Source organism: Mesocricetus auratus, unplaced genomic scaffold (genome assembly GCF_017639785.1).
Source record: "Mesocricetus auratus isolate SY011 unplaced genomic scaffold, BCM_Maur_2.0 Super-Scaffold_100022, whole genome shotgun sequence".
NCBI lineage: Eukaryota > Metazoa > Chordata > Mammalia > Rodentia > Cricetidae > Mesocricetus > Mesocricetus auratus.
Window position 1 is genome coordinate 2,905,452 of NW_024429203.1, and position 22,793 is coordinate 2,928,244.

Here is a 22,793-nt window from a genome sequence, read left to right on the forward strand (position 1 = left end):
GGCAATAGTAGAGTAGATCCTGGGTGAATATCAGTGGGCTTTGAATGCTATTTCAGCTGGATTATACTCAAGAATTATTATTGCTAAGATCTATCATAAGATTGGATGCTAAAGTTTTGATATTTGGCATTTTATGAATATAGAGCTACAGAAAAGCACCTTTTATTCTAATTCTGTATTCAAGAATTGTCATTTCTTCATGTCAATCTTAAATCACCATGGAGGTATTTTTATCTTGTTTATGGATATACATATGTTATGTGGGTGTGGTGTATGTGTGTGTGTTGTGTGTGTCTATCACTGTGGATGTGCCAGAGCATGCATGCAGAGGGCAGAGGGCAGCCTTGGCTGTTGGTCTTTGCTTCCATGGCTTCCTTTCTCTGTAAGAATGTTGAGATGCATGCTAGCGGCTCTGGCTTTGCATGGGTTCTGGGCATCTGAACTCAGGTCTTCACACACTTTACTTACAGAGCCTTCTCTCCAATCCTTTTATGGCCATTTTGGGAGATGAATTGATAGCTTCTTGGAATTTTAAAAATTCATCCTCCAAATCACTGTCTTATGAGAGTTGTTTTAAAAAGACTATAGTGTTCTCAATCCCAGCAGTGTTTCCCTGGGGAAAATGAGATGATTCCCTGTCTGACTTATGCCTGTTTAGAGACACCAGTCACACACATATGGGGATAAGGCAGCATTTATGCATAGTGCATGGCTAAGCATTAGCTGCTTTATGGTACAATGACACGTAAACTAGGTATGAAACCTTGAGCTTGCTATTTTCTCAGCCTGAATTTTCTCATTTGCAGAATGGAAGTGATAATAATGATGTTCTAACTCAGTGGTTCTTAACCTGTGGGTCATGACACCTTTGTGGGTTGAATGACCCTTTCAGAGGGGTCACGAAAGACCATTGGAAAACATAGATATTTATATTACAATTCATAACAGTAGCAAAATTGAAGTTGTGAAATAGCAATGAAACTGATTTCTTTTTTAAGACAAGGTTTCTCTGTGTAACAGTTCTGACTGTCCTGAAATTCACTTTGCAGACCAGGCTGGCCTTGAACTCATTGAGATCTGCTTGCCTCTCTGCCTACTAATTGCTGGGATTAAAGGGTGTGCCACCACCGCCTGGCAAAAACAATATTATCCAAAGGTTTTTCTTTCTTTACATTAATTCTTAATGTGTGTGTGTGGATACACTGCAAGTGAGTGCTGGTGGCCGAGGAGGCCTGAGGTTTTCGTTGCTTTACCCTGCAGCTGAAGTCCCGGGCAGTTGTGAGCCACCACCCATTGTGACTGCTGGGCATCAAGCATGGGTTCTCTGCAAGTGCAATACGAGTTCTTAACCACTGAGCCATTCTCTCCAGTCCCCCAAGGTCTCCAACCCCTTTTTGAGTCAGGGTTTCACTGTAGTCTTGGCTGGCTGTGATTTCTGTGCCTTAACTTGAAAAGAAATGCTCCTGTGTCTGTCTGTCTGCTGACTTGGTGTGTGTACCATCTTTCTTTTGTCTGTCTGTCCGTCCCTTCCTTCCTTCCTTCCTTCCTTCCTTCCTTCCTTCCTTCCTTCCTTCCTTCCTTCCTGCTTTCCTTCCTCCTTGCCTTCCTTCCTTCTTTCCTTCCTTCCTTCTTTCCTTCTTTCCCTCCCTCCCTCCCTCCCTCCCTCCCTCCCTCCCTCCCTCCCTCTCTCCCTCCCTCCCTCTCTCTCTCCCTCCCTCCTTATTTATTTATTTATTTATTTTTAAAGGTTTATTTATTTATTATTTATAGTGTTCTGTTTGCATGTACCCCTGTAGGCTAGAAGAAGGCAACAGAGCCACCACATGGTTGCTGGGGATTGAACTCAGGTCTTCTGCAAGAGCAGCTAGTGATCCTAACCACTGAGCCATCTCTCTAGCCCCTATTTATTTATTTTTTTAACAATTTAACTGTGGCTGTCCTGGCACTTGCTATGTAGATCTGGCTGTCCTGGAATTATGGGAGTGGGCCACCGCATCTAGGTTGTCTTTTTAAAAGAGTTATTTTTTATTGTGTGTGTGCATGCATGCATGTGAGTGCAGGTGCTTTCAGAGGCCAGAGGAGAATGAGAATAATTTTGGGTTGGGGGTCACCACAACATGAGGAGCTGTATTAAAGGGCTGCAGTATTAGGAAGGTGGAGAACCACTGGTCTAAACCATACTTCTCAGTACCAGTTGTTTTTAGAGATAGTGGAATGTGAGGGTCTTTAAATGTCATGGACAGCGGGGCCAGCTTTGTTTTATAGGTGATTCTCAGGCAACTCTAAAACTAATCTAGACTAACTTAAGATCAACATTTTTGAGCTAGGTTATTCTAGCTGCTAGAAGGGACATTAATTCATTTGCTTAGCTACTCCATTTTGCAAGTGAGGAAATTCAGACACCACTAGATGTCCATCCTAGTTAGATCTGTCTGTCTGTCTGTCTGTCTGTCTGTCTGTCTGTCTGTCTGTCTATCTATCTATCTATCTAATTAATTTTTGGGTTAACCTGCCATATGCCAGGGTCATGTGGGAAGATGGAACTTCGACTGAGAAAATGTCTCCATCAGAGTGGCATGTAGGCATGCTTTGGAAACATGTGACAGGGAACCAAACCTGGAATATGGGATCAAGGGAGCAGCATTTTACATTTGAGTTGAAATTTATTTGATGAGTCAACTTGAACTATGTGATGATCCCTTTGAAGAGGAGATAGGAGGAACGTAGAGACTGACCATTCCACAGAACTAGATGCTGGGCACTGTGGTGGATGCCATGGAGGAGATGGTGGAGGCAGTGTTCAGGGTTGGGAGATTTCTAGAGGAGCCTGGTGAGACCAGCATGCAGCAAATCCTATCTTTGTTCAAAGGATTTTGATTTTTAAATGGGAGATCTTTGAAGACTTGCATCTCAGGGAGTTATGTGAGCAGATGGGCATTTTAAAGAGGACCATGTTTGTGAACTACTACCTAATTGTGTGACTGCTCTTGCTTTAATCTAGTGCTCCCAGCATAGATGTGCTGGAGTCTGCCTGAGCATTAGTGCTTTTATCTCTCACTGAATGTTCTTCTCACTTCAGTATTGTTTGAAAACTGTCCTGATTTTTCTTGTAAAAAATGTCTATGTAATAACATCTTGGTGGCTTAAAAATAGTTTTCTACTGGTATTCTTTTATTAAATATAATGTAATAAAATTGTAAGGCATACATTTTTTCCATGTGACATATTAAAAATGCTTTAATTTTGAAAAGAGTAATGTAGTCCATAGACATTTGCATTTTTGTTGAATTAACTCTCATGCAAAAAACATTGGTTTCTTGCCAATGTCTTCACATGATCACATTTATAGTGACATTCGTGTTCACATAAATTTTCTTCCTGATTCCTTTCTGACAGAAATGCCTTTCTTCTGTCCATCTCTCTTACTCTTATTTGATTTCCAAACCCTCCATGGAACTTTTTGCAGTTCTCAGGGTTAACCTTTTTACGAGTCTCTTACATGCTGTTTCCCTTTGTTCATCATGTCACCTCCCCTATGGTGTTTTTAAAGACACATTTCACTGTTTTAATTAGGCTTTGTGTGAGGATGTGGGCAGACAAATGCAGATGCCATTGGAGGTCAGAGGCACTGGACCCCTCTAGACTGGAGTCACCAGAGCTTGTTAGCCACTGATGCGAGTACTGCAGACTGAACTTAGTCCTCAACAAGAGCAGTCTGTGCTCTTAACCACGGAGCCAAGTAGACTGCACATAGTCCAAGCACTCTGCAAGCTGAGGCACAGGGAATCTTGAGTTTGAGCTAGTCTGGGTGTTGATGAGATTGTTCAAAAAACAAACAAACAAACAAACAAAAAGGACAAAAGCTACACTAAAACAGAATAGAATATTTACCTTTTTATCTCTTAGTCATTGGAGAGGACCCTTCTAAACTACAGTATAATATGATTTATTTATTTATGATTTTCTTTTAAGACAGGGTTTCTCTGTGTAGCTTTGTAGGCCAGGCTGGCCTTGAACTCACAGAGATTCATCTGCCTCTGCCTCCAGAGTGCTGGGATTAAAGGTGGGTGCTACTACCATCCAGCTAATATGTTGTTTTTTTAAAGAAATTTAAAATTTATTGCTATTGCTTTTGTAATGGGATCTTATTCTTTATAGCCTGCATTGATCCAGTTGTGGATGTCCAGGGTGGCATCAAACTCAATCCTCCTGCCTTGGTTTGCACATTACTGATATTATATTGTATACCTCCACACCCACCAGAGTGTTAATTATACTGTTTTCAATATAATATCATGTGGATGCACAGTGAATGCTTATTGGGTAAGGGAAGAGTGTGGGAAAGATAATCTTTGTGTTCAGGTGTGATGCAGAAACTGAGGGAGAAGACCAAATGGTTTCTCCTCGCTTGGACCTCCCGGTGGCCTTCCTATTGTGGGGTATAGTCTACATTACATGCCAGATATTTATTTAGAGCTCTGTATACCCTTCTTATTACTTTAAAGTCGCTGACCAGCTTTCTATCTTCATCCTATTAGAGGGAAAGGCATTCCTAGCTGATAGCCCTGCCTATACCCTGGCCATTGCACTCTTCTGCGGTAACTCTCCTGCCTGACCTCTGTGCTGCATTTCATATCTGTTCCCTTGTGTCCCACTTGACTGTTTTATTTACTTTCAGTTTTAGTTTTTGATATGGAGTCTACAAAGATCAGGTAGGTCTTGGAACTTCAGATCTGTCTGTCTACCTTAGCCTCAGTGCTGAGATTGTATCCTATGCTTCACACTTGACCCAGTTTGAGTCTTGATTTACCCCCAGTCACTGTATGTTTGTTAAGTTTTGTTTAGTACTTTCCTCTCCTCCTTGGAGTCTGAGCTCCTGGAAGCCAGAACTTGTTGTGTCTTTTCTCTACTGATGTTCTCACTCTGGATCTGTGCCAGCCACATCTTTGTTACTCAGTAGATTCTCATTGAGTTACTTGTTCTGGCTCTTAGTAAAAATACTGTCTTTGAGCCTACCATGCCCTGGCGTGTGTGTTCATGGGGAGCTCTGCGGTGCCACACATTTGTCCTTCTGTGTCGCCTCCCGTAGGACGGGTCTCTCCCTCACTGTCGGAGCTGGATGGTCTTCCCTTGTGTTTCCATAGGCTCCCTTGACAGCATGTCTGCACCACCACTACACTTCCAGGGGCTTGCTACAAGTGCATGGAGCCGTTTGTGTACCTTTATGATATTTGGACATAGGTGCTAATTGATTTCTACAGCAGTGAAAGAAGTTACAGTGAGGAGGCAAACCCTTCTAAACACATTCTGTGTCTAAAGTAAAGACAGTCACTTCTAAGAGTTACATCATTCTTTTTTTCTAGTTAGTAATTTCTTGTTTAGTCTGCAAATATAAATTAGTTGGATTTAAAAGCCTTTTGTAGACTGTAGTGAGCCTAATAAAAGAACAGGTTTGTCTTGAGTCCTTCACATATACGTCCAGGAATGCTCTATCTGGTTCCTAAAATAGTTCTATTAGTACTTGAGAAATCTCCAGACTGCTTTTATAAGTGGCTCTACTAGGTTATACTCCTTCTGGGAGTGAGTCAAGGTTCCTGTTTTCATTGGTAGCATTTGTTATCTGTGGAGGTCCCTGAAAATGCTACAGCTGGAAGAAGGATGATCCACCTGAGGTAAGAAGGAAATCTGGCTCAACCCAACTTAGTCAGCCTGTGCTGGTTCAAACTTCCAGTCTGACCCTGAGTTTATTTTTGATGTATCCAAGCATAGCACAACTTTGGGAAAAAGCTTTCTTGGGACAATTATCACAAAGCTTAAGGTATAAGTACATTGAAACTCCTTTACAAAATACATGGCCTTTTCAAAGTATGTGTACCCTCTTCCATAAGAATGCATTCTATTGACTGAGAAGCAATGCTCAGGATAAGGGTGTAGGGAGGTAGGGTCTGGAGTCAGCATTATAGTGGGCTGTTTTGCAAAGTTTATGGGACATCATGGGTTCTATTGACTAAGAAACATCATAGTCTGGGGGATTTCGTAAGGCTTGGCTCTACAGATAGCAAAAGGTCACCAGCTTATTAACTATATCCAACCCCAGACTTCTGGGTGGAGAACAGGTGTAAATCTCTTCCATTGAAGAGAAAAGCCTGCCAGTTTATCTTTCCTGGTTTCTGTAGTGTTATCTGGGAGCAGAAAGACCTCATGCCCTGGTTGTCCTTCATTTTTGTCTTGATAGCCTCTGACAGGGGTGAGGTCGTGTGAAAGCTTTAATCACCAACGTAACACAAGCTAGAACTGCCTGGGAGAACAGCCTCTGAGGCATTATTTTAATTACATTAATTAATGTCTGAAGACTTGCCAGCTGTGGGCAGCACGGGTCCCTTGATTTGGGATCCTGAGCTGTGTAAGAGTGGAGAGAGTGCTGAGCACTAGTCTGCTTGTGTTAAGTTGTTGTTTTGTGCCCTAGACTGTGGATGTGGTGTGACCACTTGCTTCACTTTCCTGCTGCCTTGCCTCACTCAATGTGACCTGGAATTGGTAGCCAAGTAAACTCTTTTTCCCTTAAGTTGCTTTGGTTAGGAGAATTTTAGTACAGCAACAAGAAAGGACATTGAGACAAGAACTTCCAATGTTGCTTTAATTTGTTTTTTCCTGATGACTAAAGATAGTGACTGAAGAATTCCAGCACCAGGCATGGTTTCTGTATGGTTGACCATTCCTAAAGTTCAATTAGACAGCTCTTGGTTGCCATCAAGGCTTGCATGTACTACTGCTCCCTCAGGACCTGCCATGCTTGGTACCATGAAAGCTAGTCCTCAGGGAGAGGCATTCAGGTCAGTTCTAGCTCAGGGGACTCACAAGCTATGTCAAGCGCTAAGACTAGTTAGTTCCTGGAGGCTAGTGTCTCATTTTCCTGCTGTCCTCTTCCTGATCTCTGCTAATCTGTGTATAAAGAGAGTCTGTGTGTAACTTGAAGTCGGTCTTTTGTGCTGTTTGCTCTATCAAACCTCGGTCAACTCCTTCATACAAGGTCACAGGACCTTCTGTCCTGTGGGCCATAGTGTCTGTCAGATGGGGCTACAGTTACCATTTAAAATAAAAACGTGGCTTCCCTTCCACCTTGGCCAAATTTTTATAGGGCAAGAATCATATCTTGTTTTACCTGCCTCTTCTGTTGTACAGTGGATGTTTACTATGTGTGTTTTAAATGAATGGTAGTAGATTCAATACTGTTCAGGTACCCAGACCAGTCCTGGGTTGAGAAATGCTCACGGGGGCTGGCTGTGCTTGAGGACTTCTTACAGCCTGGGTGGCTTTCCCTAGGTGCTGTAGAAATCAGGCTTTAAAGATGTCTTCACTGCCTCACTTTATGTAGCAATAAAACCCAGCTGCTGGCAGACAGATACCTTCAAATGCTTCTATTTTGCATAAAATGTTGCAGGAGAAGTGCCAGAACCCGTGTGATTCCTTTTGTTTCTAAATCATTTGTGTGTTGTAGCGAGTGAAAGAAGGTTCGTTTTCCCTGTGGTGAGCAGAGCTTCAGTTCTCCTGTCCTATAGCTCCTTTGTCAGCCTGGGAAAACTAGAGCAAGGCTTTGTGTCCACAGAGGTTTACGTGCTAAGTAGCTGATTCAAATTCAGTTTCTGACAATGGAAAAGAACTTATTTGTGCCTGAAAAGAAATAAAAATTTTCCTCAAATTTTGTTTTGTAACTATAAAACACAACCAAAATAAATTATAATCCTACTGGGGAGATATGGTTGTTAACAATTAGGGTTGTGAAATAATCTGTGTGTTGTACACAACATATATCCATCTATATATATATTATGCCCAGTAATCTCTTTTCATGACTTTTCTTATGGTGCTGTTTGTAGTGCTCAGGATAGAATTCAGGAAGCCACTTATGGTAGGAAGCTGCTCTCCATTGATCTACACCACAGCTTGAAGACACAACTTAATGGCTCTTCTCGTAGACTTGCCGTGTTTGAAAACCCATTTTACCCTTAGCCTCTGGCCTGGTTTAATTTTTTTTTTACTGACTCTGGAAACAGATTACTGTGTACATAGAGATGTAGTTTCTCAGGCTTAGATGCATATTTCTAAAATATTCTCTGAAATGATTTTTAACAAAATTTTAAAAGTCAAAAGCACTGAAAAAAATCAGTTTTATTCTTAGCAAAAGCTCTGCTATGTTATATAAGTTCTCTGACAACAGGAGTCCTTATTGAACATAAACTCTCAGAAGTGTTTACAGAAGGTGACCAAATTTAGAGGGCAATCCAGAATATACATTTCTTTGATTTTAATTTTCTCATCTTCTTACTGACAGCATCATTAAAAGAAACTTAAAAATCTATTTACTGTCAGTGTGTGCATGCATGTACCTTGTATATATGCAATGGCATTTACGTGGAGGTCTGAGGACAGCTGTCAGAAGTCCTTTCTCTCCTTCCACCCTGCTGAGGTAGGTGGCTCTTGTTTCTACTGCTGGCTGTGGGCTTCAGGGAGCGTCCAGCCGAGTTTCTTTCTCTCCCTCTCAGCGCTGTGGGATTATAGGTGCACAGCTCCACTTTAGGATGTTATCTTGGTTCCAGGGATGGAGCTCAGGTCATCAGGCGTGCACAGCAGGTACTTCTGCCAAACTCTGACTCGCAGCGCTGACTTTTATGTCTGAGCTGTCCACGTTTCCTTGAACTTTTTCCTGTCGGGATATAATCTTACTGTTTTGTTAGAGTTCTTTTTATGCCATTAGGTTCTACATATGATTGTTTGTTTGTTTGTTTGTTTGAGACAGGGTTTCTCTGTGTAAGTGCCCTGGTTGTCCTGTAACACGCTTTGTAGACCAGGCTAGCCTCAAATTCACAAGAGACCCACTTGCCTTTGCTTCCTCAGTGCTAGGATTAAAGGTGTTCCTCACTATGACCAGCTATAGAAATGGTTTTAATAGTTCAAAAATAATTGAACATTATACAGGTGTCAACTTAAAAATTAACATTTTTATGTTGGCTGCAATTGTTTCCCAAGTCTCGCTGTTTATTTATGTGTCTGTTTTTTGAGACTGGTTGGATCTTGCTGTGTAGACAGGTTTGGCCTCACAACAGCAGTCCCACGCCCCTCCATCTAGTGAATTGTCAGTGCTGGGTTAAAAGCTTGCGCCTCACACCTGGTGGTTAAACATGCAACACCTGTACATTTCAATGTGACTCCATCTAGAGACTCTTTTGTTTCTAGTCTACTGTTTTCTTCCAACAAATGTTCCTCCCATCTTAAAGGAAGATAAATATTTTTATGGTCTCATATTTTAAAATTTGAAGTTTAAAATCCATCTGGAGTTTGATTTTAACGTGCTGTGAAAGCAGGGGTTGTCTGTGGAATGATGGACTCATTTTAGATTTTTGGGGTCAGTTCTTGTTTAGTTTCATGTTCTATGGCTAAAATCACAGAGTGATTATATATCCTGGGGATGTCCCGTCTCTGACCCCGACCCCTCATAAAGTCTGCTAACATACGGATGCTGATTTGCATCAAGAAATAATTTTGTCAGTCTTAACTCTGCTTTTCAGTTGGAAGTAATTGGATATGCAATGTAACATTTAACTTCTGGCCCCTTTCAGCTTGAAATTCTATTATTTGGAGGTCCAGTCCTTATAACCTATGTGGACCATCATATAAAATACCCATTAAGCAGAAATGGAAAAAACACATTGTTTGGTAACATTTTTCTTTATAGTTAATTAGAATTAATGTTAGAAACTATATGTATGAATATAAAATTTATTTATTTTTCAGTGTATAAAAATGCCAAATGATTATTACTAAGTTAGTAGTTCCGTAGGCCTGGGTAAAAGTCTTTGTCTATCGTAGGTATTTTATACTGAAATTTTATTGATGAACACTAGAGTTTTAAAGTTTGTCTTAGCATCTTTTTGAAACAAAAAAAGCAATGATAAATGAATTTATCTATAGCTTAAATTTCTCTTACTTGATCTAAATTGTGTTCATTGTTTCTGATGTGATTAAATTAAAGGTAAATCACTCAAACAGCTACTGGACTTCCTTAGATTCAATATATTCAATGGCATTTAGGTGAGGTATTTCTGTGAGACAAGATCAAGCTCTTCTCTCTTCTGTTTGGACACTAACCATAGGCAAACGACGGATTCTAGGAGGCTAAAGAAATACTCGTATCCTTAATTTTCTAACTCAGAAGCTCAGTAGATTTCTGAATAATTCTCATATCTAAATTGATGTCTGCCTGCTATTTAAACATTGGCAAAACTGACTTATTTTCCTATAAATCAACACTTTTTTTTTGAAATTTGCTGAATTTCAGCACATATGTAATTCTCAGTATTGGGATGTGAGAGAAACATTAGACTAATTTAGTGAGTAATACAGTAGGGAGGAATGCTTTTATCGGGCCATGCCAGCTCTCCTGCTTCATAGGGAGGTTAGGAGTGAGCTGGCAGTGTCTGTTTGCATTCAGAAAAGGATGGTTTCTGCCTTGTCTTGGGAAGCCAGCCAAAGACTGGCCTTTTAACATCAGGGATTTCTTGAGGGCTCAGCTTTCTGGAAATTAGGATTCTGGTAGTAAAGGAGAAAAGCAGACACAATTTGGAGCAGGATGAGGCTTCTCCCTCTGGAAATTTTTTTTGAGGCTGTAAGTTAGGATTTTGTCAGCCACTAGGTGGCTTCAGTTGCCTGCAACGAAATGGACAGCTCCATAGGCTGTGGGTTGCTCTCACATTTCCTTTCAGGAGACTTGGCTTGTGAGGTAGGTGGAAGAAGCAGTTCTTGCCATTGGTGTTTGAGGATTATCATCTCTCACCGTCTTGTTTTAGAGATGAGGAATGTTGGGAGGACCTCTCTGGGCTGAACCAGCAGCAGTCAGTATTAGAACCTAGGCTTTCCTCAGTCTGCTCTGCTGTCCAGTGACACCAGTGTAGCTCCTACTTCTATGAAGCTATGTCACAGGGTCTGCAGCACTTACTGTACATGGGCTCCAGAGAAGGTACAGCGTGTATAGCATATAGGAATGTTGTCAATTATGTTGGCTGCTTTTGTCTTTCTGAAACAGTCTTTACTGTGTAGCCCAGGTTGGTCTGGAACTCAAGTTTCTCTTGCCTCAGCCTATTGAGTGCTGGAATTACAGGTCTTACCATCACATCTAGCTGGGATGTTGCCGTGAGTGATTCAGGGGTAGAAATGATGTAATATATAGGATTAATGTATGAAATTCTTATGAAAATTAAAAAAATAAGAAAAAATAGTGCCAAATAGTGCCAAAACTTCATGGTGGACTGGAGAAATGGCTCAGTGATTAAGAGCACTGGTTGTTCTTCCAGAAAAACTGGGTTGGATTCCCAGTACCCCTGTGGTGGCACAGTAACTATCTAATCCCAGTCCAGGGGAGCCAACTCCTTCTTCTGGTCTCCAAAGTCACTAGGCATGCAGAGACATACGTGCAAAACACTCATAAACATAGAATAATAATACTCAAAATAGCTTGGTACTGGCATAAATATAGATGAACAGAATAGAACAGAGATCCTGATACAAACCCACCCAGCTGTAACCATCTGGATTTTGACAGAGATGGTATAAATACCCAGTGGAGAAAAGCATATCCTCTTCAAACATATCATTGAGAAAATTGGATAACTATGTGTAGAATAAAAATAGTTTCCTACATCTTACCCTGTGTAAAACTCAACTCCCAATGAATCAAAGATATTAATGGAAGACCAGAAAATCTCTTAACTACTGGGGTAAAAGTAGGAAAAACAGTTCAAGATAAAGGAACAGGCAAGGACTTTCTTGGTAGGACTCTAGATGTTCAGGAATAAGGCCAACAAGTGACAAATGGGACTTTATGAAATTAAAAACGTTTCTGTATGTCAAAGAAAACAATTGAATGAAGAGATGTCTTACATGATGGATGAAAATCTTTACTAGCTATATGTCTGACAGAGGTTAAATACAAAGAACTGAAACAAAACAATCGCATCAATAAAGGGGCTAATGAAGTGAACTGATGGGTCTCAAAAGATGAAATACAAATGTTCAATAAACATTTCAACTTCATTAACTATCGCAGAATGCAAATAAAAATTACTTAGATTCCATCTTACCCTAGTCAGAATGCTAGTTATTAAGAAAACATAACAAATGCTGCTAAGTGTGTAGACAGCAAGGAATCCTATGTGCTTCTGGTAAGAAGGTGAAATAGTTTACAAATATTGGTTTGGCAGCTTCTTAGTAAACTAAAGATAGATTTACTGTGTGAAGCATACTTACCCAAAGGATTCCAAGTCAATACACTACACGGACACTTGCACCAGTTTTTATTGTAGCACTATTTACAACAGCTAAGTTATGGAACCGATGTAAATGTTCAACAACAGAAGAATGTAAAGGCCAATGTGGTAATACGTGTGCAATAGAACTTTTTCCAAGAATCCAGAATGAAATCATGTCATTTGCAGGAAAACTAATGCAAGAGCAAGATAAATCATATTAAGTTGATTAATTGTCTCAAAAGGCAAATGTATGTTTTCTTCTCATTTATAATCTCTAGATTTTATATAGATACATAAAATCTGGTATGTATATATGGCATGAAAATGGGAGTAAATTTTTCTAGGGGACAAATGGGAACTAATAGGACAGGGCACAGGGAGCTAGCAGATGGTTAAGGACATACAGCAATATGTATATGGACATTTCAACAATAAAAAAGGCAAACTATTTTTATTAGATCAAAGGCCAGTGTGGGACATATTAACAAAAACAGAAAGAACTCATATGTAAATGCCAAATGGTTTAGGACAACATTGATTTTTTTCTATGAATACTAAGGAACAAGCAAATACAGTATTTCCATCAGCTGTTTGTTTATAATGTGCTAAGAGAAATGTGTAAATTTAATTTCTAAACATTGCATATTAAAATCCTCCATAATGTATATATGACACTATGTATGGCAGGGAAGTTTTAGAGAGAACAGAGATTAAAGGGGCCTGAGAAGGAAGAGTGAAAACACAGTGTCTTTATCCATTCTTTACTGCTATTACAGAATTCCAGAGACTGGGTGGCTTAGAAAGGAAGGAAAAGATTTTGACTTATGCTTGTGGAGGCTCAGGAGTTCAAGGTTGAGGGTGTACCTGGTGAAGACCTTTGTGACTCAGTATCTCAGGGTGAAATTTCAGGGTGGGGAAGAAGAGAGGGAAGATGGAGGGAGGGATACACCTTTTCTCTAAGAGCTTGCATAATTAGTCTTAATCTGTGAGGGCAAGCACTCATGTACTAATGGCTTTTTTGAGGTCTCCTGTCTGAGGGACTCATTCAATGGTAGGAGACAGTGAGGAAAAGGAATTATATGAATCAGAATATCGATGAAGAAAGAGCTAGTGCACAGGACGGTGGCCTTTTCTGTCTAGGAATGAGGAGAAAAGACCAAATTGGAGAGCTCCTTGGGTAAGACTGTGTGTTAAGGAAGTCTTGAGGGGTCCCTTGTGGAAATAATTAGTTCCAAGAATCCAGAGGAGGAAGAAAGGGAAGAGAGAACATATCTACCTTCAAGACTTCTTTTCAGTCTCCAGTGTCTTTGGTGTGGCTGTCCCAGCCTTGACGTCACTTCATGGGTGTCCTGGTTGGGTCACACCATGACTGTCCCAGCCTTGAGATCACTTCATGGATGTCCTGGCCTTGGTTCACTTCTTGCCTGTCATAGACTTGTTTCTTATTTACAACTAGAAGTCTAGACTCATTTCTTACTCCATTGTTGCAAGTGGAATTCACATGCTGGATATGACAGTGGCAAGTGGCACCTGTACTGTGAATTAAGATCAGTATTCAAGACCAGAATTTGTCATGTAATTAGTTTCCTTTGTTAGCAAATATAATGCATTTTAATGTTTATTCCACTTCTGTAATACATCTTAGCAGTGGGCGTACATCTATAAATATAGATATGTTTGAAACATTGAGTCTTTGAAATTAATCTATTTTTATACTTATTGTATTAATGTTATGTAAAGCTGAATTGAATAAAAATGTCACTTGTCAAGGCTGATCATTTGACCGTGTCTTGTATTCTCTTGCACCTTATAGTGATTTGAAGGGTGTGATAGTGACTCTCAGTGATGATGGTCACCTGCAGTGTTCATATCTGGGGACAGACCCTTCTCTGTTCCAAGCTCCAAAAGTTGAATCAAGAGAGCTCAACTATGATGAACTTGACGTAGAGTTGAAGGAACTTCAGAGAATCATCAAAGATGTAAAATCTCAAGGTATCCCTTTTGCAGTTTTTATTGTAAATTTTAATGTTAATTATAAAATTCACCTTATGTTGTGTATGGTTTTGTTTTATAAATATTAGTTAAATCTTGCTCCCAGGCTTAGTTCAAGCCTTTGAATAAAGTGTTGCTCTTAGCTTACAAGGTCCTTGTGTTGACTCTATAGGTGGCTGCTGAGAACTAGTCTTATTGAAGATAATATTTTGGTTAATGTGTTCCAGGGACAGCTCTATCTAGACTTTGAGTATGTTGCCTTCCCAGTGAAGGTCAAGTACCTCCCAGTGGTTTTAGGCTGTGAGCAGAGCCCTGAAGCTCAGTCAATCATTAACTTACAACATCCTTGGTTTCACTTGTTTCTTCGAAAAGAAATCCAAGTAGTACATGAATTGCTACTTTGTTACTAAAAATGTAGTAATTTGCAGCTTAGATGATATAATTTATGCTTGAAGTTAATTAGCCGTCCAAATGGAGTGTAGCCTGTGATACTCTGATTTCTAATGACGCAGGGACTGGTGATATTTTCAGTTCCCAAGTTTTGAGTAACTCAATGTTATTTTATGTTGGGACTCACAAGGGTGTAATTTTATTGTAAATTAAAAGGAGAAACAAAACACCAATCCTGCAGCTCATGTTGGACATGTGAAAATCATTACTTTAAGTTCCCTTTTCAGGGTCAGGTAAAAGTATTTTCTTAATGAGGAAAAATATGAACCATTTTCACATAAAAGAAATGTTAAAACAAGTAGGAATAATAAAAGAAACAGAGCATCAAAAGCCAACCAAAGCAACAGAGTCAGTCTTAATCCTGGTCCATTTGCTTCGATAGGTTTATGTATTTTTGATCTCTTTTGCCGGATTATATTCCTCTGGTTTTAGGAACTGAGATGATATATTAAAATAGGAATATTAAAAGTAAAGATGTTGTGCTTTGGCTTCACACATTCTTATAGAAAGTTTTCAAAGTAAACCATTGAAATGGAGATCTCTAAAGGCTCTTGTCAGCACTGCCTTGTCAGATGGGAAGCCATGAAAATGGATGAACCAGGCAGCAATACACAGATTTAAGTTTTCAGTTTTGATCCCAGCACCTTGGATGGTTAATGGAATTATAATCTTTGCCATTTTAGGATGTAATTACACACACACACACACACACACACACACACACACGAAACATAAAGTTTCTTAAACTTATTAAATAATGTGGGTTTTATTCAAAGTTTTTGTCTTGTGATATTTGCCCTTCCACAAGCAATGTCTAATGGTATTTTAATTAACATGAATTATGTAAATTGCTCAATAATCCTTTATAGCTAATTATTATCTCCTAGTAGCCATAGTGATGCCCTTAAATGAAAAGATTTTGATGTTTTGCTTATCATTTCCTTGGTCCTTTTATATATCTTGAAATAGCTTCTTTTAAATATATGTTATTTTATTTTTTGAGAATTTCATACATGAATACTATATTTGTATCAGCTTATATTCTTTCTTTTCAAACTCCAACTACTCCCATGCTCTCTCACTCTTCAAATCCTTGACCTCTTCTCCTTTATTTAAAATTATTATTGCACACACACACACACACACACACACACACACACACACACACAGCCTGCTAATTCTATTTAGTATTGTTTATATACATTTGTGTTTAGGGAAAACCTCTTGGAATTAAATTACCTATCACAGGCCTTGTCCCTGGAGAAGATCAATTCTCTCAGCAGACATTGATTGACTGTTTCATTTAGGGTTAGGCCTTGTGAAATTTTCCTAGCCATTTGGTCATGTTACCTGTTGGTATTATTGTGCAGTCTTGTTTAGGCAACCATATGTCATGGGTGCAGCTTTCCTGTGATAGTAGGAAACCCTGTCTAGCTGACATATCTCAGTTCTCTGTTTCTGACAGTGGAAACCTTCTCTTCCACAATGCTCCCTGAAGCTTAGGGGTGGTGTTATAGACATAGCAGTTGGAATTGGGCTCACAGTTTTTGTTCTCTGAGTGTTTTCCAGGTTGTGGATTTCTGTCTGGTCTCTGTCTGCTGCAAAAGGAAGCTTCCTTGATGAGAGAAAGTTATACATATTTGTGGATTTAGGGATAAGATTTTTGGATATAATTAGAAGTTTTACTATCTTAGCAAGGTGTCAGTCCTTGTTCTCCCTTCAGCTCTATGACCTCACCAGCCATGGGGAGTTGCCTGGGTTTACAGTACCAGGCATAATTGCCTCCTATTGAGCTCACCTTAAGCCCAATTTTATTGGATTTTGGATATAAGTGCCATATTGCAGGGGGGGGTATCGTGCTGTGCTGATCATGCAAGCCTTACTGCGAAGGACTATTAATTATTTGTTTCTCGTGGCAACTTGTATAGCACCTTAAGATACAATGAGAGTTAGTCTTGAGGGAAGAGGCTTCCAGATCAGTTCACCTCAGTTCTTTTGTCTTGTGTCTGAAGTATGTGGTATCTTCAGAAGTAGTGTCTTGTTTTCAGATTTTAGGAGCCACCCCAGAGCCATGGTAATAGATAATTTTTTTTTCTTCAGAGTCTCTTGAACTCCCACAATTCAGCAGAGGCTTTCCATGCCTGGCATGGATTTTTGCTAGATAGTCTATGGCTCGCTTGTGGTCAGCACAGCATCATAACCACAATTGGTACAACTTCATTCAAACTATATATGCATGTGTACACACATTATATTTATTATATATTTATTTTTAAGTAAGCATAAAAATAGCTTTCCCAAATGTCCTTAGTGTTATTTACTGCCCCCTCATGGTGCCCCCCTTTCCTAGTTTAATCATCACTTCCATTTCCCCATTTCCCCTTGATAGCATCTATATCCTTCTGTTCCTTCTACCCACCCTCTGCCATGATGCCTTTTTATTTTATTGTTACTGCAGTTATTCTAGATTATATTACTTAAGCTAGGGATGAAAGCTGATTTTTTTAATATAATCTCAACATTTGATTACTGTTTGAACTTCTCTGTACTTTTGTGCTACCATTGTTTGACTTTATTCCCAAAAAACAAACAAAGAGAAACTTTTAAGACATAGAGGATTTTACTCTATTTTATTTCTAGACATAAAGAATATTTAGTATTCTGTTCCTTTGTGAAAGTTTGATATCCCTGTTCATCTACATACTTTTAAGTATAGGAAATGACATCATTTCATTATAGATCATGAAAGTCAAAATGTTGAAGTGCTGGATGACCTCATTGTTCATTTAAAAAATAATTTAAAAATAAATATTAAAAATAATTTATTAAATAAATATTTAAAAATTAAAAATTGTTTTGTACAATATATTTTGATCACAGTTTTTATTCTCCATCTCCTTCCGCACCTCTCCCCATCCAACTCCATTACTTCTTTCTCTTTCTTTAGAAAATGAACAGTAAAATATAAAACCCAAATAAACCAAAATGAAAAAAAAAACAAAATGAAGAAAAAACACAAGAATCTCTCTCTCTCTCTCTCTCTCTCTCTCTCTCTCTCTCTCTCTCTCTCACACACACACACACACAAACAAACCAAAACAAAAAACCTAACCTCATAAAGACACAGAATTGGAAACCATAATATACAAGTAAAATACCAATAAGATGAAAGATTCCCAAACAAAGCAGTATGAGATAGAAATTCTACAAAAATACCATTGAGGTCATTTGACCATCTGCAACTGGGCATGAGGCCTACCCTTAAGTGTGGCTTATATACCCAGTGAGACTGCATTGGAGAAAACTGTCTCCTTTGCAAGCAGATGTCAATTGAAGATAGATTTTTCGTTAGGTGTGGGAGCTTGTGGCCCTAGGACTCCATCTGACATGAACTTGGGCAGACCCTCTTCATGCTACCACAGTGCCATGTGCATGCTACCACAGTCTCTGTGAGTTCATATGTGTGTCAGTCACGCTGTGTCTGGAAGACACTGATTCCTTGGTGTCCATCTTGTCTGGCTCTTATAATCTTTCTGCCTTCTTTTCTCCCGAGCTCCCTGAGCCCTGAGGGAAGGGGTTTGATGAAGGCACCCTTTAACTTAAAAAAAAAGTGCATTGTTTTGTGGGCTATATTCCATACTTAAAGCTTTTAAAGAACTTTTTCAAAGAAAAGGTCGCAGGGAAATCTAAAGCCAATGTAAAGAAGATATTTTGTGGCACACATGGTGTATATGTCTTCTGTAATAAAAGATTTTGAAGTTAATTCTATGTGTATGAGTTATATAAGAAATATGTTACAAGCATGAAATTATAGCAATAATTTCTGTGCATATGGGAAGCTTTTGAAATTCAGAGTGCTAGTATGACTCCTGCCAAATATTTTCATTAGGAAGAGTCAACAATATCTTCCAGTGGGAACTCTGAAGAGATGGAATTTCCATATGACTTAAGCACTTGATCTGTACACATTCTTTACCTAGTATCCACTAAGCCCTGGATGTGGCATTTAAGAGAAGTACCAACAGTGTGCTTTCAGGCAAGTACAGAGTGCACACAGACATGGACAAAATACATATGTCTGTATCCCATTTGGAATATGTGTGGGCTGGCTTAGTTGATGCTATCTCCAAGGACTGGGAACAGTTGAACTTGGTTTGTTCCTTCCCGCTTGTGTGTGGGTACATGTAACAGAATGCCAGAACATAGCAGCTTAAACACAGGAGAGGTTTATTTGTTTCTCTTGTAAAAGAAGCCGAGTAGTAGACTCAGGGTTGACTCCACAACTCCTCAGGGATTTTGATCCTTCTAGTCCAGCATCATGTCTTGGTTCAGGAATGCTGCTGGAACTTCTGCCTCACATCTGCAGCTGAGTCAGACCCTACAGGAGCTTTCCTGGAAGCCACGCCCTGAGCAGCTCAGCTTTTATCTCAATGGCCCTTCCAGTCTGCACAACAGGCCAGAAAGTTTAGTGGGGTTTGCTGACAGCTGCTTTTAGTGAAGAAGTGAAGAATGCCTATCAAATGGCCAGCGCAGAGCTGTGTATATTCTTACTAGGTTTAGAATCTTCTTGGCGGGCTTTGCTGTAGTGAGGAAACCACCTTGTGGCAATTTAGGACAGTCCTGCTGTGACACCTGAGTCAACGGTATTGTCCCTGTGTTTTCAGCCCTTTATCCTCAGTGTGTATGGACCTTTCCTTTTGGAGATTTGGGTAGCTGTAGATGTTCTAAACACTGTGCAGATAGGATTTCCAGACAAGAGGACTTTGTCAGAATCACCCTTTTAGGGAGAAACAGCCTTCTTAAAGGCATATGTCTCTATTGCCCAGCTACTGTACTTGGTGATAATATTAAGAGCTGTGCTCACACCTAAAACAACCACCATGGAGCCAGGATAGGAACCTTTTTCTGTGATGAAGTTCAAAACTTCAACAAATATAGTGTTTGGCCACAAAGAGGAAGGAGGGAAGAGTAGATGTTGGCTTCAGAGTCAATTTTCTGATATGAATGTTCTTGTGTGCACATGTATTTATATTTAGATATGTTATTTAAGCACATATGTGTGTGAATATGCATAAATATATACATATTTTATTCAAATGTATGAATATAAATAGTTTCTTATTTAGGATGACTTGCTTTTTGTAATAGTTCTTTGTGCTACATAAACATTTAACATCAGGGAAATAGTATGCATTTGTTAGTCTACTTTCTGTTATAACAAAATGCTTGAAGCTAAGTATTTATGAAGGCCAGTTTTGTTTAGTTAACAGTGAGAGATTTAAGGGCATGAATCCAAGACTGCCTTGTGTTTAGTAGTACTTCATAGACATTGGCGTGGTAGAGGCAGAAGTATGTGTAGGGAAAAAATGCATCATAAACCAGGCACACAGAAATAAGGGAAGGGCTGGGTCTGTCCTGTCCATAACAAGCCTCTGTGAGAACTAACTGGGGTCATAGGAATGCTGCATCAGTTTCTTCTGAGGCCAGTGCTCTCAGTAACTGAAGAACCTCCTAACAGCCTCTACCTTTAAGATCTTGCTACTCTTTAGCACTGTAGAACCTGAGACCAAGCTCGAAAGAGATAGACTTTGAAGGACTCAGTCAAATTGCAGTTAAACCATATGTATATGTCTTCACATGTATATTTATGTGGTATATGTATGTGTTTGTGGTATATGTATGTGCCTGTGGTATATGAATTTATATACTTGTGTATGTGGAATATGTGTGTATGTATATATATTAGCATATGTATGTGTGTATGTGGTATCTGTGTGTGTATATGGTATACTATGTGGTAAAGTAGTTCAGGCATCACTAAAAGGATAAACAGGGAAAGCAAATCTCTTTGACCCTAGAACTTAGTTCCAGTTTTTGACTACAATCCTTATTGAGTTTTGAGTATTTCTTAAAAATATTAAGTCTTATGTGCATCTTTTGCACAGATATGTTCATGTTAGATTGTATATCTCGATGTTTAAAATATTAAGAGGTATATCTGAGTTCTTTCATGTCAAGTTGCACAGGCTTAAGAAATTCTTATGGCTCTGACCATTGAATAATGTGGATATTTCATATTTTGTTTAATCATCTCCTTATGAAGATACATAGATAATTAAGTTGTTTTATCTTTTATCAACTATTAATGACAGAGTCCTCCTTGGGCATACCTGTGTATGATATGTTCTTGGGTGTGGAGTTGTTAAATCAGAGGATCTTTACATTTTGTATCATGACTTGTTCATTTAGGCTCTCATGAACAGGGAAAAACTGCAATTCCCAGTACTGGATGCTTATTGACTCAGTACTTAGGCAGTACTGAGGGAGGGCAGTTTTCATTCAAAGTGTTATTGAGGAAAGAATTAGCATAAACTTTTAATTCTGTAATTCATTATATTTTTGATTCATGGGTGTTTGCTATTTGGTTTTTGATATAAACCGTATACAGGGCATTTTACTTTATGATTGGATGTATTTTTAATTCCAGGTGTTTGGCCCATGACTGAAAGAGAAGATGACTTGAAAGTCTTTGCTGTAGTCTCCTCTAATCTTGATTCTGTGTCTGTAAGTATATTTATGTATTCTGAAATGTTCTCAAATTGATTTAAATTCTAGGCTTCTTGGTAGGAACTTATGGTGTGATAACGCCTTTCAGATTTTGTTACTTTCTAGACCAGTGGTTCTCCCCCTTCCTAATGCTATGGCCCTTTAATACAGTTTCTCATGTTGTGCTGACCCCTACCATAAAATTATTTCTTTGCTACTTCATAACTGAAATTCTGCTACTGTTATGAATTGTAATGTAAATATCTGATATGCAGGGTATCTGATATGTGACCCTGTAAAATGGTCATTTGACCCCCACAGATTGAGAACCTCTTGCTGTTCTAGATGAAAACCATCTCTGTTTTCTTAGTGCCAGAAGGATTTTTTTACAAAAGGAGTGAGAGGTGAGGGGGCAGAAAGTTTCTTAAACCTTCTAGGTCAGTACCTTATTACTGAACATGCCTCCACCGATATTCTAGAAAGTTAATAAGATGGGGCTAGAGAGATGGCTCAGTGGTTAGGAGCACTGAATGCCTTTTCAGAATATCATGTTTGGTTCTCATTCTCCAAGTAGCAGTTCATTACTATCAGTACTCCATTTGCAGGGGGATCTGCTGCCTTCCTGTGACCTCCTTGGGCACCAGGCACACAAGCGAAAATAAGCAATTCTGAAAAAAAAAAAGTTTAGGGAAGTAATACTTTTGAGTGGTCCCTAACCAGGTTTGATGATTTATAGTCTTTCACATAAGGGCAAGAGTGTAGTCTACACAGATAGTAACGAGGGCAGGAGTGTAGTCTACACAGAGAGTAATGAGGGCAGGAGTGCAGTCTACACAGAGTAATGAGGGCAGGAGTGTAGTCTACACAGAGTAATGAGGGCAGGAGTGTAGTCTACACAGAGAGTAACGAGGGCAGGAGTGTAGTCTACACAGAGAGTAATGAGGGCAGGAGTGTAGTCTACACAGAGTAATGAGGGCAGGAGTGTAGTTTACACAGAGAGTAATGAGGGCAGGAGTGCAGTCTACACAGAGAGTAATGAGGGCAGGAGTGTAGACTACACAGAGTAATGAGGGCAGGAGTGTAGTCTACACAGAGTAATGAGGGCAGGAGTGCAGTCTACACAGATAGTAACGAGGGCAGGAGTGTAGTCTACACAGAGAGTAACGAGGGCAGGACTGCAGTCTACACAGAGTAATGAGGGCAGGAGTGTAGTCTACACAGATAGTAATGAGGGCAGGAGTGCAGTCTACACAGAGAGTAATGAGGGCAGGAGTGTAGTCTACACAGAGAGTAATGAGGGCAGGAGTGTAGTCTACACAGAGAGTAATGAGGGCAGGAGTGTAGTCTACACAGATAGTAATGAGGGCAGGAGTGTAGTCTACACAGATAGTAATGAGGGCAGGAGTGTAGTCTACACAGAGTAATGAGGGCAGGAGTGCAGTCTACACAGAGAGTATTGAGGGCAGGAGTGTAGTCTACACAGAGTAATGAGGGCAGGAGTGT

At 39.5% G+C, this 22,793-nt stretch overlaps 1 protein-coding gene across 6 annotated transcripts in view; it reads left to right on the forward strand.

The window, feature by feature from the left end:
* The window catches only part of Bbs9 (Bardet-Biedl syndrome 9), a 384,009-nt gene that overhangs the window by 150,803 nt on the left and 210,413 nt on the right, over positions 1–22,793 (forward strand). For all 6 annotated transcript variants that reach the window (XM_040729936.1, XM_040729934.1, XM_040729933.1 and 3 more), the window contains 2 exons: positions 14,116–14,294; positions 21,232–21,308. In XM_040729936.1, coding sequence (XP_040585870.1) covers positions 14,116–14,294; positions 21,232–21,308 — 256 coding nt within the window. The remainder of the gene's footprint in view (positions 1–14,115; positions 14,295–21,231; positions 21,309–22,793) is intronic.